The sequence below is a fragment of the Catharus ustulatus genome, chromosome 3 (assembly GCF_009819885.2).
Source record: "Catharus ustulatus isolate bCatUst1 chromosome 3, bCatUst1.pri.v2, whole genome shotgun sequence".
Taxonomy (NCBI): domain Eukaryota; kingdom Metazoa; phylum Chordata; class Aves; order Passeriformes; family Turdidae; genus Catharus; species Catharus ustulatus.
This window is the reverse complement of record NC_046223.1, coordinates 108,084,968-108,104,252: the sequence shown is the minus strand read 5'-3', so window position 1 is coordinate 108,104,252 and position 19,285 is coordinate 108,084,968. Positions and strand designations below refer to the sequence as shown.

Below are 19,285 nucleotides of genomic sequence, written 5' to 3'. Positions count from 1 at the left end.
TGTTTGGAATACAAGACAACTGAAAAATGAGAGGATGGCTGTGGTGGTGGCAGCAATCAATTCTGTGATCCCCCCCCACAATTCTTAGCAAACTGTGTAAAACTGCTTTTTCTTGCTTGTTTTCTTTTCCCTTTAATTTTAAGATGAGTTTCGCTTTTTAAATTTGAAAATACAGAGAATGATTTGGTTTGTGTCATGTTTTATTGTTTGATTTTTAGCTATTAAAAGTACGGTCTCTTTTCTTCATAAGGTAAGGAAGAAATATCAAACATGCAATTGTAAGATGCTCAGATTGCTTTTTTTTTTCTCTTTTAATCCAGCAAGCAACCAACTGTTTAAAGCATCAGGGAAATGGGGCATAGGAAGGTTTTAATATGCAATTTCTGCAGTCTGATAGTTCTTCATCCTTTCCCAAGGCCGTGCAGAATTTATCACAGGATAGAGAGAAACTTGATTTGTGCACATAGAATTGAAGAGGAAGTTAGTTCTCCTCACTATCCCTCCTTTATCATCATACTTCATGGTTAATTAATCAGTAATGATTTTTAACAGTGTCTGTTTATATAAAACACAGAGTAGTTTAGTGTCAGTTGGTAAGAGGAATGTTTCTTACTTCAGGAGGGAAAAACATTAAAAAACAGGTTTAGGCCGAGCAAATAAACTGTATTTCACTCACACAGCTTAAAAAGCAGCACAGGTCTAGTAGCTGTGCTGGTAAATCTTAGCAGTAGCATCTTAGAGCATCAACAGCTGCTCCACCCCTAAACACAAGAACTACAACTTTTGGTTTTGTATAGTATGATTCTTCTAGTGAGTGAGTGCAAAGTAGTTTTCTTCATGCTTCAGTAATGAAATACATATTTCCCAGTGTACAGTGACAGATAATTAAAGAGATTTAACTTTTTTTTTTTTTATTACCATGCTGAAGACATGAAATAAGAATTAGGGGAAAAGGTCAAATGTTATAAATTTATTTTGGGACATATATATTGCAACCTCTGTGGAAGCTTTTGAAAATTCTGGCAAAGATCAATACACTTCCAATAAAACCTTTAAACTTGCAATAAAACAATATTTTAAACATTATATATATATATATTTATATATATTCTTAATTAAAGGGTAAATTTTAGCAGGATTTTCTTTTTTTTTTTTAAATATACTGCATTCCTCTGACATAGCTCTTTCCAGATTGAAGGGATGCAAATGAGGTAAGAATTAAGGCAAACCTAAAAGGCATGCAAATGAAGTACATTTATATCCACTGACAATACAAGCACGTGTGGATCAGACCTGGGAGCCGAGGAGCTCTTCCCTTCTGTCTGTCCAGTACTACTTTACAGCAGAATGGTGACATGATTTATAATAAACAGTTAACATTACCATGGGAATTCAGTGTCACTAACATTACTCAGCCTAGGAGACACAGAGCTAGCATCAGTAAAACATGAACAATAAATAATATAATTCACTGCAGCACAGGCCTGCTGCACAGGCTTCAGAGGAAGAGGGTTGTTATGAAATGACATTGCACACATCACGTTGTGGCAGTTTATTTTTATAATATATACTTTTAAAATTCTTTAGCAAATGACATTCTCATGCACACAAGTGTTTCAAACACAAGAAGCAAGTCCATTTATAGGTAGTCCAAGCAAATTTTTGTGTGTGTGGAAATAGCTGCAAACTGAATGGAACATTAAACTTCTGTGCAGTCTATGACGCGTCGTACACAAGCTCATTTTTGAATGTCACACTGCAGGAGTAATACAATGGACGGATCACTCTTTGCAGCTTCTTTGAATTCATCCAGCGTGATCTGATCGTCTTTGTTCTTATCCATCTTACTGAAGATCTTGTCTACCCGTTGCTCAGGCGTCAGACCATCCTCATTCATTTTCATCATTATCACAGTGCCCACCATTTTGTAGATGGCCTTTGGAAAGAAACCAAATGGAAAATTCAGCAGGAAATTCAATTTAATTTTTTGATGTCATCAAATTCTGGAAATATGTTCTAACAATAAAATGATTGCAAATTTCTCTAAAAGATTGTTTTTGTGGGTTCCCCCCCCCCCCCTTAGAATGGAAAGTCCAGATACTTAAAACAAGGAAGAATATATTTTATTTTCTTTAGATGTACGTTTATTTTGATGTTACATTTGGCATCCCAGAATGAATTTCTTTGGCTTTGTGTTTCACCATATAAAAGTCTTGTAACTTACTCTCTGGATCAATTGTTTAGTTGAACTATTTCACATAAATGCAGAATAATTAGTTTTAGAAGTCACCATCCTTAAATAAGATTCTGTGTGTACATATGGGCACAATCTGGTATTAACTACTGTGGTGAGATGCAGGCAGATGATGAAGGTGGTAAACTTTATCCTTCCTCTTATATGTTGTGGCCATCTTAAAGCCCATCTGTGAGAGCTCACTTAAAATGGCATGTTTTTATCCCTGCAAATTTCTGTAATCATCTGAAGTTAATCTCCAGTGAGGCTTCAACTACTTGAGCTACAGTCCAATAATTTCACGGGTGTCAAGTGACTTTGAGATGGGCTTTGTAAATCCTGTGCTGTGCTGTTCTTGTGATTAATCCATTCATCAGGGGGAAAAAAATATCTCAGGATATTTAAAAGCTTATATGCACATATGTACTCTGCAGTTCTCCAAGATTACATCTATTAACAAACATGTTTGTGTTCTTGTACCACTTGGGCATATTAATCCTGTACCACAGGATTAATGTTTGTAATGTGCATTTAATGTACTGTACAGCCTCTGGTGAGCCTAAACCCTCAAGTCTGTGTGAACAAGGAATAAAATTTTATTAACATTGTGACATTTTTGAGTGTCACACTGATCTCACCTCTATAATTTCCAGCATTTCCACTCTTGTGATTTTACCATCACCATCCAGGTCGTACATGTTGAAGGCCCAGTTCAGCTTTTGCTCAAAGCTGCCTCGTGAGGTGATGGACAGGGCACAAATGAACTCTCTGAAGTCGATGGTCCCATCTCCGTTTTTATCAAAGGTTCGGAAGGCGTGCTGGGCAAACTTAGAAGCGTCTCCATATGGAAAGAACTGCAAAATAAAATAATATATAGAACTGTGTTAATGCAAAGGAGAGAGCTGTATACCTGACTGCAAAATGCCAAAGTGAGGCATTTATGAAGAGTGGCTGGTGAGCTTTGTGGGAAACTGAGAATCTGCAATGTTCCCTAACAGTTATACTGGAATGATCATTAAAAACTTATTTCTACAAAAATATCTCAGGTTTCCACAAGCTATAATACAAATATATATAATCTTACTTTAAAGCTAAATTAACTGGATGAATCTTATAATGAAGTAGGGTGTAAATGGTAGACTGTGTATAATCTCTGACTATGAAATAAAGAAGCCAGGGTGCATCCTAAGAGAATTTTAACCAGCCCTGGACACGTTGCAACCAAGTATATGTGTGGGATTCTTATATTAAAAAAACCCATGAAAACCCACATGAACATATGTTCTGTTCTGCCAACCAGCATTCAAGAACACAGATTCAGTTGAATGATACAGTGTAATGCTTTTCATGTTTAATATCTTAATATCCTTCAGTGAACACTGCAATTGGCTGTAGTTTAACAGAGTATGTTAAATGACTATATCATGTAGGTTTTCAGCTGCTATATCTTCCCTTCAGGAAATGTAGGATTTAAGACATTTGAGCAGGTAGTTGTTGGCCAGAGTCAAGAAAACAAACCCCTAAACAAAGGGGGTTTTACACTAGTGCAGGGACCATGCACAAACAATGTTTGTATTATATTCCCAGCAAAATTTCATGGAGGTTTTCCTGGTCCTAAAATATAAACATGCATTACTCCCCATATGAGAGCCATCTTATTTTGTTCTCTTTAAAATTCCAATTCTTATTAAATATTGCATTTATAATGTAAGTTTGAAGGAAAGTCTTCAGTGGCAGCTGAAGTAGACCTGCATTTTACAATTTTCCATTTCCCCATCCAAAGCTGTGTCTTGCCTTAAATATGCAAAACTTAGAGCTCAGCCAGCTGCTTGCACTAGGTGGCCATGTGGGTCATGTCAGCCACTGCTGTGTTGCCACAGAGGTTCCAACCCAAAAGTTTCCTTCAGCTTTCTATTTTCCCTGAAAGAGCATTTGGTATTGCCTCCTCCTGAAAATGTAACTTCTGTGCCTGTACTGAACCCAAGCCCTGTTTCTGTTTTGATAATCAAAACTGATGGAGCAGTCGAGGCACTGCTGCAGCTCCTTCTGTACTTTCTGATTTCTGCCTTTAAACATGATCATGATTGGGCTCATCAATAGATACAAAGATATTTGGGTTCTCTAATACAATTCAGGATTTCAGTGGCTGCAGTTGCCAGACCTTTCTTAATTATTCTAACAACAATCTCAGCCTTTTGTCAGAGCAAGGAGAGCTCCCTCCATGGGAAGGTTCCTTGATATTTAATTGTATGTATAGTGTAGAATGTGCATTTCTCCAGTCCACTGCTGAGAGGTTAAGAAATGGCTCTCATGGCCTGTATTCCACCATGAATTCCATATCCCCCCACCTTTTATTCTAGAGAGTCAGCTGGTTGTTCAATGCTGAAAGGACAAATTTTTTGCTTTTTAAATCAGTGCTGATGACTATCCTGTGATGTATGTAGAACAAAACACTTCGAAATTTTACAGTCTTCCAAGTAATTGTGCTCAGAGCTGACTGCTGCTGAGGATGTTGCCTGATCTCTGTTCCTGTGACTGTCACTCTACAGTCTCTTTAAAAAAAAGGTATTAAAAAAACACCTGGAGTTAACTGAGACTGCTCTGTTCACTGCCCAGAAAACCAAAATACAGAAATGGTGCAAACATACTGGTGAGACCAAAGAAGGAAAGTACAATGAAAAAGCATGCCCACACAAAAGGAGAAGTGTCAGATACCCAAAACCACGTAAGAGTCCAAGAACAAAGTGGGGAATTAGGTTGGGTCAGTAGCTGAAGATGCTGAAGACCATTTTTAAGTTGTTCTGGAACATATTTTTCAGTCTACCACTGGAGGAGCACGCTGTGCCTACCTCTTTGCTGGTCACACTATTAGCCTCATGTAGCAGTGAGAAAAATATCCTTCTAATTTTTTTTACCACAGACAAGACCATATTTTTTTCTTTTCTGAGGTGAAGAAGACAGTGGCACTGCTCAGCTAAGTCTTGGCCTTTACAGCATCATATGGAACTGTAACCTTTCTAATTTTTTTTCTATTTATCTTCCTGTAGGGAGCAAATGCAGTAAAAGGCCCTTTAGGGACTGAAGGCACTTGCTCTCCAGTCTGTACCTGCTGATTTGTATTATTTTTAGCTCAGAACAACTCAAAAACATTGTCAAAACTTGTTTAAAAACCTACTTGAAGATTTCCATTGGCCTGTTTTAAAACTCTTCATAAATATGAAGTAAGGAAAACTAAAACAATTACAGAGCAAAAGATGCCAGCTCTGGTAAAACATTTTTTTTACTATTAAAACACAGTGAGGCCTTAGCAAAGTATAAAGGCACAGGCTTTAACTACTTTCAGAGCAGCCTAAGCCAAATGGCAATGGGAGACAGGGATCTCTGAAAGACAAACACCAATTTTTTGTCAGAGGGAATACAAGGAAGGTGGTTTAGTCTGCCTCTTGCATGACCTCAGTGAGCACTTCAGAAAAAAGTAAAGAAATAGAGCTGGGATTTTCGGACACACCTTCAGCTTTCAGTGTACCTGCAAACCCTTGACCAGGTGATCAATCTACATATGAAAGCATCAAGTTCCCTTCTACTGCAACCTGCCACTGAAAAGGGCACTCCATGCACCAGCACTGTCTCCTGATCTACTCTTTTTGTCCAAAAATCAAGACAAACTAAAACAGCCAGTTCCACGGGTGATCTAACACTGTTCATTCCTTTCTTTTTCTCTGGTCTCATCTGGTGAAAGGCCATCCTGGTCTAGACAAAAGTGTCCCTACCCATCCCAGGAAGTTGGAACTAGATGATCTTTAAGATCAACCCAAACCATTCTAGGATTCATCTCTTGCTTGGTCTTTGTAGGTTATAACCAGTTAGATCAACATGCTGGGGTGTGAACAAAGTGTTATCTCTACAGTCAACTGCCAATTAAGAAAAGGAAGATTTGAAAAAAATTCCCTTAATCTGCTTCTAAATTTTATATGAGTATTGTCTGCAGATTCTTAGCTCCCACTGTGTTTCTGGACTCATTTCTGGTGTATGGAGGGCATTCAATCAGTCCTGGAATCAGAATATCTAGTGAATAACACCTACAAATTGTACATAACTCTTGGGGAAACTGATCAAATACCTGGGAATATTAATCTGATTGCTTGCAGCTGCTTTAGCCTCTTTGAAGTGATGCTGTTCACAGGCAAAGCAGTGACCAATTCATTCAGATCATTTTAGGGACGGAATTATTGCAAAAGCATGAAGCTTATGCTAAAGAATATGGCTAAAATTCTAGCATGTGGCTAAAACAAAATTTTGGTATGCATAAAAAAGCCCAATCAAAATAGACTTCCCCAAATTCCCCAGTGATAGGGAGGGGTTAGGAAAGTTAAGGTCTCTCCATCTCTTAATAGGATGGGGTAGAGCAAATCTATAGACTGGCCTGACTAGTGCTTTGTTTTCCAGGTGATGTTTAATCACAGGATACTGAGATGCATTTCTATTAAAAAGGAAATTCTGCTATAAAATATAGAAAACCAGAATTACACCAGGGTACAAGAAGCAGGGCATGCTGGTGACACATGGCCAGGTGACAACTCAGTCACTGATGTGAGGTCCCAGCTTCCAGAGCTGGTGTGGGAGCTGGAGCACAGAGCAGGAGGTAGGAAAGCAGGAGATGGCACAGAGCTTCTGCCCTGTTTGGGGTTCAGCTCTGCTGAGAGCTGAAGCAGAGAAGAGGAAGGAGGGGGCACAGCCAGTGGAAGGAGCAGAAAAAGCATTGTCAAGGGCCAGCACAAAAAAACAAGCCAAGCAGTTGGTTCTTGTGGGAAAAAACCTTAAACATTCAATGCTGTTATGCTTTAGGAAGGAATTAATTATCCTTCTTATCTACTTTATTTGTGCTTTATTTTGTAATTCTGCTAGGCATCCATGTTAACTTTGTAAGTGAAGAACATGAGCACTTTGAGAATAGAAAGTTTGGCTGCTTTTGGAAGTTCACACATTTTCAGGTATTTTTTAATACCAAACCTCCTGAAGTTGAACCCAGATGCTGACAGCTGCTGGTCTAGCCTGCTGTTACAGCTTCTCAGAGCTGAGGTCACTGGGGAGGATGCCTATGATGATGGGGAGCAGGTTTCTCCTCCTAATTTGCCAAGAAGATGAAGTTCTGGATTCCTGCCAGCAGCCCAAAATCACAGGAGTTGATGAGATAAGAAAAAATATTACTTTTTAGCTGCCTCCTTTAGGAAAAAAACAAAATTGACATTTACTACAATGCACTGTACTCTTGTGCTTCATGTACTAAGACATAAGAAGGGGAAGAGATATCCAGGCTGTGTCTGTCAGGACCTGTTGGGAAGGATGTGCCACTCTGGTACCAGGGTGACCTGCAGGGCTGCAGCCTGTCCCTGCCACCACCTCTTTATAAAAATGAAAAATCATGTATCAAGGGCAGAACCAGGCCAGCACAAAAAGACACAGCCACACATCTGTCCTTGTTCTGGAAGAGATCTGGCTCCTGCACTCTCCTGCACATCTGCAGTGCAAGGCAGAAATATCTCACCCAAGGCAGAAATATCCCACCCAAGGCAGAAATATCCCACCCAAGGCAGAAATATCCCACCCAAGGCAGAAATATCCCAGCCACCTGGCTTCAGCCTGCCAGAGAGCCCCAAGGAATGGACACCATCCACAGCTGTGGGTCTGCAGGTCTAGCAGCAGCTAAGCCATGGGGAGAGGATAATCTCGTGGACCACCAAAGACCAGAATCTAAATGTCTCTTTAGATCCCAGACTCAATTGTCCATGTGTAAAACTGTGAGCTGTGAGCTACACCTCAGAGGTGCACTAGGAGGATAAATACAAAAAAAGATTTGTGCTGATTTCAGATGCTGCAGCAGTGGAATGTTTGCTCATGGATGTTTGCTCCTGTGCTGTGAACGTGTGCACGCAGAGACACTTGGGGAGGTTTATAAACAGCTGTTAGTTCTTTACATAAAGAAGAAATATTTAGATGAGCCAAGAAATGTAACTTCTGTTCACCAGGAAAATTCACAACTAGTACAGGCCAAACTGGGATCAGCAAGACCCAAAGATTGTGACTAACCCTTACATAATGGTTGAGGACAAAGCTGCTCTGTCTTGCAGGTGACAGAAATGATCGTTTGAAGAATATCGAGAATAAATATTTGAGAATTTAGGAGCTGACCATGGAATGTCAATAACAGTTCCTTTCAATAGTGTGAGACATGAGTTAAGAGACCACAGAAAATGCACAAACCACAGGCTAAGAGAAGACTAAAAAGCAAGAATACACCAAGAGATTGGAGGAAGATGGATGGGAAAAGAGGAGCCATGCTTCCTCTTCACAAACACCCATCTGGCAGAGTCTACCTCTAAAAAAACATTCAACCTGAAAAGTTAATCTTTATATTCACATTTGTGGGGAATTAGTCATTAAGTAGCAGGAAATGAATCGATTTTCAATCCCAGCTTTTCTCTGATTAGATTTGGACAATAAGAAACTTAATTGAGCTGTGGTAGTGCTATAGGTCAATACACTAGCAGCTCAGCTATTACTCAGTGCTAATAAAAAAAAAATCTTCAGGGAGAATTCTCATCAAAACAATTAGTATTGCTAGTGCTTAACGCCACAACTACCACTGATTAAATGTTATTTCTCTTTGATCTTCCTTAACTGAGCAGCAGCACTGGAACACTTTATTTATTTTAAGTCTGGCACAGTCTTCCACTACCCAAGGTCAGCAACAGCACAGGGCTATCAGGATCCTGCTGTATTGTGTCTATGTCCAGGCCTAATTACAGCTTCTGTTGTCTTGACACCATGTTATCTCTCCAGGAATCTGGGAACATACCAAATGGAGGATACACTGGGAAATATCCTTTTTCCTGTCCTTTTTTTTCTCTCCCTGGTAAAGATCATCTGACTTCATTTCTAAAAGAGACTTTATTTTCCCAGTGAGTTTTATTTTCCCAAGGTTCAGAGCATTAACTTGAATGCTGTGCCTGCTGTGTTGTGAAGTCCTTAGTGCACACTGCCCAAAAGAACAGGACTGTAGAAGCCTCAGTAAGTGCCATTTCCAGCCAAAAAGGGATTTGAAACACGAGTCACTAAAGTCTGAGACAACCATCTCATGAATATACAGATGGAACCAGAGGAAAAATACTTGTGCCTGAAATATCTGACTGTCTCATATACTTATGTAATGTGTCCTCCTAAAATCCCTCTACATATGGAGTTGTTATAGCCTGGTACTGCAGAAAGAAAACTGCAGAATGAGAAGGAAAATGGCTGTAGCTGGGCTTATCAGAGAACTGATGCTTCCCAGAAGGGAGAAGAGGTAAGGGAATGGAATAGACCCCAAAGTCAAAGGGGAGAGTTGGGAAGGATGGCAGCAAGAGCAGTAATAGTTGACATAATCCAGAAGAGACAGGTAGCAAACAACTTGGTATGTTTTTTTTTCCTCTGTTGTCCCTAGGCATATCCTATTGACTTTTATTTTCAGTTCTGAGTTTTAAAGTAATCCAGTAACTCACAAAGGAACTGTACTGAAATGAAATTTTGAATCATCTAAAATCCAGCCTGTGCTTCTAATTGCTGCAAGGTCTGTCTTAAAGCTTTTCTTCTGCAATGAAGCTGAGAGCAGATAGGTTTTCAGGTAGCCTTGGACAAATTCTGTACAGCCTATGAAGTTCATCCCTCTGTAACTCTTCCAATTCTGCTCTTATTGAAACTAATATTAATTAATAAAGAGTCTTTTACCATAGTGCAGTCTTAAGAAAACATCTTTCCAAGATAATGTTTTTTTGTCCATATCTATCCTTGTCAAATAACATAATCCCTCACAAAGGTCAAGACCAAGACTTACAAGCCCTACAGGATATAAAAACCTTGAAATAGCAGCATTCTGGTGCAAGGGATCATGCATCTATACCTACAGATACACCTGGAGAATCTATATGTATATATCTATAAAGAGACAAGGGAATGGACTAAATCAGTTCTTGTTTAGAAATGGGACAATACTGTTGAACTCACTGATGTTTAAGAAAACTCACTTTAATTTACATGAAGTGCTGTGCACATTTGCATTTCCACATGAATAACTATTGTTTTTGCTTTTATTGACAGTCACAATGTCAATATGGTTGAGCAGCATTTGGATAACACCTAAAGCTCAGCATGTAAAGAAAGAGGAAAATACAGCTCAAGGAGGCTGGAAGACTTTTATTTGTAACTTGAAAGGACTTTCACAAAGGTGGGGAAGCAGACAGGAATGGTGCAACCCATTGTGTCACCTTCTGGGAATGAAGAAGCTGTACAGGCAGGTCTAGAATAAACCACAGGTATTCAAGCAGTGGCAGCTCTCAGGTACACTTGGCTTTAGCCTCACAAAGCAGCTCCCCTAAGGGGAAGAAGTCTTGAACAAAGAACTTCAAAGGATGTCTGAAATCATAAAAAGGAGTATCATACTCTTGTTCCTTGTCTAAAATGGTGCAAGAAGGGGAAATCCTCATCACATACAATTTATTTTTTCTATCATTTGCGTTCTTTTCTCTCTGTAGAAAGAGATGTAGAAAACCTCCTGTGGGCCATATGGATAACTGCTTTCACATGGAGATGCCATCTCCCTGAACCTGCTGCTGCTGTGCTGGTACTGGCTGTGCTCAGCCAATGGAGACAAAATGTGGATATTGGTACCAGTGACACTCAGTTCTACATGGTTCCCAAAGGTGTCTCCTTCTTAGGGAAGAGACCAGCTAGAGAAGACAGTGTCATTGCACAGAGTAGAGTTCCTCCCAGATTTCATGCCCATCAACTCCAAGCAGCTCTTGGGGGGTTGCAGATTTTTGTGATATTCCATGAACTGGATCTTTGGAGAGGGAAAATTACCCACAGACTCTGTTTCCTCTGTAACTTTGTATCAGGGTAACTTCCAGTGGGTTTCTATGGGTTTATCCACTCTTCCAGGTATCAGGCATGATCACAAGGGCTCAATTTAGGGAAATCCATGAACCTACTACTGGAACATGCTGCTTTTTGACTTAGAGCACTGCAAGTGAGAGGCAAGATTGCCTCCTCTCCTGCATTTGCCTGCTGATGTAACCTGAAATCCTTCAGTGCATGGTAACTTTGAATTTCAGCTCGTTTTTCCCAGGATTAAACTACCACTGATGCAAAAACCACTATGAATAGAGTAACCTCTTCTGTTACAAAAAGGCCAACCAGCTATGGGCTTACCTGCCACTCGGTTCCTTCAAGATCCTATAATTATTCATATACTTAGTCTGTGAAAAACTTAACACTAGAATGCAGTAAGACCATAAAAAGGGATAGGTAGGATAAAAAGATAAGATGCATTCTAAAATCTGCAGAGAATGAGTTACTTTTAATTAAAAATTATCTTTTTCTAAAAAGTGAGAAAAACTATACTCACAAAAAAAGCATCAATGTGCATGCTTGAAAGAAAGCTACTATCCCTGCCCATTCTTCCAACACCAGGATATCTCATTGCATGCCCTATTTGACATCATTACAGAGCCCAAAGTTTCAATAACATAATTGGGAATCGTCTGAAAGGAAGACACAACAAAAAGCACTTAAGGAATACACTTCCCTGATGTTGATTCTCTGCTGCTTTATTTATCACAGAAGCTTAGTGTAGCCACATGTTTTCCTTTGGATTAAGTTTCCCTCTGTGCACCAGACCAGCTGAACATCCCTGCACCACTTCAGTTGTGCATAAAATTCTGAGCATGACAAATGTAAACCTGACATCTTCACTGGAGTGGTGAATGAACTTTCTTTTCAAAACCAGATCTATATGAACTTTTCCCATCATTTTTACAAAAAAAATCTCTAAAAATCTGGAAGTCCAACTAAACAAAACCGCAAGTAGCAAAATACAAAATCTATTTATAGACATGGCAAGGTGTAGCCAGAGGGATGTATCATAATCATTGTTTCCCATTAATAAACATTACCTCAAAAACACGCTCAAAAATGTAGAGTGATGCATTTTGAACTGCCCAGCACTATAATTATAGTAACTGTCTCACACTGGGGAGCAACTCTTACTTTTCCACACTGATTAATGAATATGAGTAATAGATTTGCATCCCTCTCCCCACTCCAAGTATTCTGGTAAACATGTTAAATAAATCAGATTGTAGGGTTTCATGAATACACAACGACAGCTACTCAGCCCTTACCAAGCACACACGAACACAATAACAAAAACAGTGGCAAAAAAAGAGGTTGGTACTGGGGTGAGAACTCTAAGGAGGCTTGATTAGTCATATGTGCCTTTGGAGAAGTTCACTCTTATCTTGTGGGAGCAGCACACTGCATCATCCTTAATATTCTTGTACCCCAGAGCCAATGAAGTGATTAAAAAGCTGTATAGACATTAATGGTTGAACAATAAACAGTGTAATCATGGCCAACCTATTTTGCTACCAACTGCTTTCCAAAAGGATTCTGGTTTATGCTTGCCAAGAGGGAGCCTCCCAGGAACACTGTTCTGGTGAAGCCAGTTCCCAAAGCAGCCTTTTAAAGTTTACAGCTCGGGGACACAGCCCTGTTCCTGACACCCACAAGTTCTTTCATATCTCCTCTGTGAGCTGACTGCATATAATGCTCTCTAGAGACAAGTTGTTTTTAGAGGCACAGCAACAACATATATTTTACACTCACTTGATGGACTCACATTTCTTATCAAACATAATTAAGGAAAAATACAAAGAATTTATTATTTAGAAGGGTGTTAAATTCTCAAATAAACGAAAAATATCAAACCCAAAGTTACAAGAAGATGAGAATTAAACAAGAAAGCATTCTCTCAATTGTTTGCTATTAACACAGAGGTAAGAGGCCTTTTCTCCAGCATGGAGGCTTTTCTGAATTTCCTCCTCTATTGCATTTTCTCAACACACTCCTATCTTACAGTCTTCTTGATGATCAAAGGATTTTAGAGGTGAAAGACTCTAAACATTTAATAACCCATTTGTAAGAGGCATTCAATGAACAACCACTTTCTTATGGCAGCTGTCTCTAGATTGCAATGAGTTTCACAGACACCATGTGACATCTTATTTAAAAATATATGACAGGGCTGGCATTTAAACTGATTTAGAGTTCATGTTCTTACAAAAAACAGGGCAACCTCCCCCTTCCTAGAGCATGAGATCTTTATGAAGAGGTGGCAGCATCTTCATAACCAAAGTTACAATCAGATTTCCTCCTAAAGAAATCTCAAAATTCTTTGCATCTTTCCTCAGTGACATCCAAACACCTAAGGGTGAAATATGCCCAGGAAATGACCTTCTACAAAGCAGACAGACTCTGAGGAAGCAACAAGTACTGACTGAATGAGAAACACAGGAGAATTGTGTCTAGTCCCTGTTAAAAAATAAGAGAGAAGAAACTTGAAATATGGACAGGACATGTCTAAAGAAAAACAACAGCCCACCAAGCTAATGGGTGCCAATGCTTTTTAGTGCTGTCAAAATACAGACAAGCTTAAGTGCCAGGCTGGGGTCTAGGGTCCAGCTAGGAATCACAACACTGGCATTTCTTGCTGTACCTGGGATGGAGCCCAGAGGATACCCAGTCCAGCTGCCAGGGCAGATTTAGCAGCATCATCTGCTGTGACCCTGGGAACAGACACTGCATGGGAAAGAAGGCAAAATCCTAAACCGCAGCTCCAGAGCTCTCCAACTCAACATTTTAAGCACTCACCCAAAAAGACACCATTAGCAGTTAGGAGCAGTATTTTAATTCTCTGATTTTTATGGATGTCAATCAAGGACTGCTTTCTGAGGTAGCTCTGCTCTTCCTTTCTTACACAAGTGTTGGCAAGAGCCTGCACCTCCAATAGCTCAGTCTCTCCTGTTGGAATGTCAGCAGACTGCCAGCTCTTTGGAAGCTCCCAGAGCTGAATGATATTTTCACAATAGTCTGCCAGCTGGAGACTCCTTGTGTCAAGGTTTTGGCTCTCATCATTTGGGAAACAGTGAGCATATACTCAAAGCAAGCACTGAAAAAGGTAGATTTTCACAGCTGTGCGGATTATTCATGAAGAAAATTGTCTAAATTCAATCTAAATAAAACCCTCCTGGTAGAGAGAGAAGGTCTCCAATTTAATCACTCCTACCTGCTGTCAGCATCAATACTGTTTCCAGCCCTACCCTAAAAAATGTTTATATCTGGCTTCTCTCATTCAGTACATTTTGGAAACCCTCTCAGCTGTGGAAAAGTCCTGGATCCAACTGGTACCACAGGACCTACACATCTCATCTGGCAATACACCATCTTTTCTTCTGGTAGCACTGTCCTCCAAAAAATATTTTTGTGAGCTGATGTGTTTAAATGGTTTGTCCCATTTAGCCAACAAACACCAGTTCAATGCTTATTGCTTAACGGAGAGAGATGCTGCCTCTTAGCAGGGTGATAAATCCCAAGGTGGGTTATAAAGCCCAGCAGTAGGCATGACCCAAATCCTATTCCAAGTAAGAACTTTGTGATTTCTTGGGGTTATGAAGATTTGCATGACCACAGGCTGAACCCATGAATATCTCAGTGAAGAGTAAGATTTTAACTCTCCATTGAAATATAAAGTGCTATTTCCTCATTTTGTCTTAAACTGATGATATATCTCTAGTCCCTCCAGATTTACCAATTAATGAGACAGTCCTGATGCACGTCCAGCAACATGCATAAATATCTGCAATCTACAGCTACCTATTTCAAGTGCTGATCTGAATTACAGGGAGAGAAAGGGATGGTGTGATGCTGAAGTATGAATGCAAAATAAATTTGAGGCCAGAGCATCATGTGTTTGAGACCTGCCATGAAGCTGAAATACAACTGAAGCTGTCACAGCAATACAACGACACCACAGTTCAGAATGCTCATGAAATGACTAAAATCCAGGATGACTGCAGAGCCAAAGGGGAAAAAAAAAAAAAAGCTGTTTTTTTTTTCCCCTACCCTGTGTACATAAATAGGAAAGATCTGGTTGTTTTGTCCTGTGAGCACACTGAGATGTCAGTCTAAAGCAACAACTAACCTGAGCTATAATTATAGAGTGGCAGAATATGTTGACTTTTCAACTGAAATGTATCCTTGGCTGTTTCTCTTGCAGCAGAGCTGTGTTTTCATAAGAGGGCAATGTACATTTTCTAGTCACAGCAAACCAGCTTGTGCTTTTCCCCTGACAGATATCAACATTCCCATCGTCTCAGGAGAGACAACAATCTGTGGATGTAGCCAGCTATACCAATTTGTAAGATGTGTACTTAATAGCAGGTTTTTAATTTTAAAAAGAGCTGTTTTCACACCTACAGAACTCTGAGTGATCCAAAGCGCTTTGCTGACATCAATCTAATCCCACAACCTACGCACATGGGTGGACACCAAAGAACCTGCAAAGCCAAGCAACAAAACAAATGAGCTTGTGGGATCACACATAAATAAGACATCTACCAGCTTTTATACCTGACCTATCTCTTTATTACTTTTTGGATCCATCTGCTTGGGACTATCAGGTGAAAACATGGAATTTGTTTTATGTAGGCTTTATGAAAACTCAAATTCCCAGACAAAGGCTCATCCTGCCTTTGCAGACTGAGTCCCCACCGAGGCACAGCCTGTATAACACGTACCAGGAGCAGCAGGGTGGCTGCCCATGCACTGCAGTCAAACAGCACACGAACAATATGCCCAGGACTGATGCCAGAAGGGTCAAAGTCATTGTTTTGGTGCAAATCAGTTATACAACATACAGACACCAGTTATACAACATACAGACATTGGGAGGAGCCACCTGTTATTCACACTGTGTGGTGTGGAAGCACGTAACTCTCCCCACAAAGATTACTGAGAAGTCCAAACACAACTATGAGAAACAGCATTTTTGGTATTTGGCTATTGGAAAGAATTATCACATCTGAACCACCTACAGCTCTCAAGACATCAAAGCAAATAGCACACTACTGAGAGGGAAGGCAAATTTCTGGCTGCTGTGAAAAGCCCAGGAATTACAGTTTCCATGTAAAGCAGGTGAGATCTTGGTTTCCAAATACTTTGGATCATGAATCTGATCTTCTTCCAAATTCTCCATGGAAAGGTTGGTTTTTGGTTTTAGGCATTAGTAACAAATGCCAAGGCCAACTGATGAGCTAAGATGAAGCTTTTATGTCTGTGTTATGTTTCTGAACAAGTCCCAACCACTTACTTAGTCATTTACATTTGAATACTGTGCCATTGATTGCTTTCCATTGCACTGTTCAATGCCAGGTTTTCAGCTTTACTTAAAGCTTGTCCAAAGGTGAGGGAGAGTATGAAGTGTGACGAACCTTCCAGGAGCTCCCACAGTGGGGGCCAGTTTCATACTGTCTCAGCATCTGATGCTGCTCAACACTTCTGGGCTGCTAAAAGCTAGGCAGCATCCCAAGAAGCTTCAGGGAACTGGCAGAGCTCAGAGGCCCTGCAAACAGTGAGCATTTTCACTGGAAACATTTATGACAATGGAAGGAAGGTCGCCCTGTGTTCCTCAGCTTGCATCAAAACCCTGTGGGCACGTCCTTCCCTGCCTGGAGAGAGGATGCAAGGAGGCTACAGCACTGCTGTACCTTCAAGAGCCCCTTCCACCATCATCTCTTTGCAGTTTAACTTGAAAAGATAAAAGCAATTTAATCTTTCCTGCCTTCAACTTGAAGGTTTTGTTCTAAATATATTTTGACAGCAGAAATAAAGACAAAGTTTTAATAGAACTAACTGAACCACAAACTGAATTATGTATTTCCATTTCAGGAGACAATCTTGCTGCTAATAACATCACTCTCCTTCCAAAAGCGTGCATGACAAAATTCAAAGCATTTCTCTGTTCCTTCACGGCATCTGGTGTCTGGCAGCAGCTCTGCAGCACAGAGAGTTGCCTCTTACACGTGTAAGTGTCATGTGTCTCACTGCCTTTGTCCAGGAGCTGGGGTGGAACCATCTCAATTGCTGAACCAGTCTGTCTGGAAAATCTGTGTGCTAGTGGATTGAAACTCAGGCTGAACCCTGGCAACATCCCTGCTTTGGATCTCTGCCTAGAACCTCTTTTCCCTCAGTGTTCTCTGGAAACATGCAGCAGCTGCAGGCTCTGTAGGACCCCCACACCAGCAATCTTCCCCCAGAATGGAAGCACATGGCAAGGCAGATCTAAGCTGCACTGACAGCCTGAAGCATCTTAATTTTTCAACACTGGATTCTTTATTTGGTTCCCATCTTACAGAAACAATAGCAGTCACCTAGCAGCTTACTAAACCAGGGCTGAATCCTGAAGAGATGCCTTCCTTGCTCACAGATTTGTTCTTAATTAGCCAAACACCCTCTGAAGTCATCAAAAGTGCCAATTTTATTTTGTGACCACAAGGAAAGGGATTGAAAGAATTTACATCAGCTGCTAAGCATATGCTCTAATGACCACCACTGGATTATTAGTAGTGACCTAGATCTAGAAATCTTTGATCTTCTTACTTCTGGTTTATTACCCAGTTTACAGATCTCTTAAGGTCAACCAGACTGAATAAAATTTAGGATGGGTAGAAATTGTGTGTGATCCAAGAAAGAGGACCATGGAATATCGATCCCAGACATTTCACTGACTGAAGCAGGCAGAAACCAGCAAACATGATTAATAAGAGCAAGCCAGGAAACAGCATTACATTTCAAAGAAGTTTAGGGGTGAATAGCTTGAGGAAATGAGATACAAAGTCTTTCACATGTAGGTCACTCGTTTTAATCCAGCTCTGCTCATAGCAAACTCCAGTCATTAATATCTGACAGCTGTGTGGCAGCCATGTAGAATGAGATGGTGGTCTTTGTTTAATTGCTAGTGGTATCTGCAAAATATAACATATCAACAGAACTGCAATGCTGGAAAAAGTCTAAGCAGGAAGGTCAAGGACTGACCGGGCTTTGACAGAGGATCTCTACCCCCTTACCAAAAAGCTTCATTTCCTATTAGTGTCAACCTGATATATCTCAAGGGTAATAAATCTTAGTGGGTGAACAGAGGATAAAGATAGCAAAAAAACAGTTCAAAGAGAGCCGTGGTGACTTTGCTGCCTTGAACTCAGACCAAGGGCCAGCTGCCCAGCTGGTGGCTCCACTGAAGTGCCAGCACACCACCATCCCTCGCTGCCCCAGAGCTGCTCCTGCTCCTTCCAACACGAGCAGCACAAAGCTGGGACCAGCAGATGCAAGGGCAGACACATGGAGCCAGGGAAGGAAGGCAGAGAGCAGGCCATGGCCTCAAAAAAGAGACTGAGAAGGAAAAAGGTGCTCTGAACAAGCCTAGAGGACAACAGTGCAGAAGGTGACCTTAGCATGGATCTTTCCCCATATGGAGCTGGTTCTCAGATCTTGGTCAGTGAGAATTTAAGATGTGGACTGTTGGTCCCACTCTGTTTCCCAAGGGGGTCACAGAGGGCACCAGGGCTGCAGAAACAGCCTGGCTACATAAAACTGACCCACCTTTCAGCCCAGGGTCCCTCTCCAGAGTCACAGCAACTTGCCAACTTGTGGTATGGAGAGAGGTTAAAGCTGGAATTCACATGATTGGAATAAAGGGTCCACCCATAAATGAGGAGCAAACAGAATCCCTTATTGCTGCCTTTTCAAAGCCTTTTCTTTACAATAAGAGAAAGGTCTGGATTTCCAAAGTTCACCTCAGGAAATCAGAGAAGAGATTATTTTACAGTTTGCAAGACAAATCTTCCCAATTGCATATCAGAACAGAAAACTCAAGTTTCTATGTTTAACTAAAAATGAAAAATATTATTTAGGGTTTTTGTTATTGCTGGTTTTGTTTTTTGTTTTTATAATAAAGGCCAGGTTTAAAAATTCAGTTTTTATTCATAAGAGCAAATTGTGATTTTTTTCTTTTCTTTTTTTTCCCTAACAGCTCTGCCTTTGTTTTCTGGCCAAAATTTATCTCACTTTATCTGTTCCAAACCCAGGTATTCCATTGCAGCTATTTATCAAGCTTCTCTTGACAGT

General features: G+C 40.3%; 1 protein-coding gene across 2 annotated transcripts in view; it reads right to left on the bottom strand.

The window, feature by feature from the left end:
• Positions 1-885: 885 nt before the first annotated feature.
• Positions 886-19,285, bottom strand: part of LOC116993458 (visinin-like protein 1) — an 85,001-nt gene continuing 66,601 nt past the window's right edge. For both annotated transcript variants that reach the window (XM_033054035.2, XM_033054036.2), the window contains exons 3-4: positions 2,872-3,087; positions 886-1,936 (exon numbers count right to left, since the gene is read on the bottom strand). In XM_033054035.2, the coding sequence (XP_032909926.1) occupies positions 1,739-1,936; positions 2,872-3,087 (414 nt within the window). In that variant the 3' untranslated portion in view covers positions 886-1,738. The remainder of the gene's footprint in view (positions 1,937-2,871; positions 3,088-19,285) is intronic.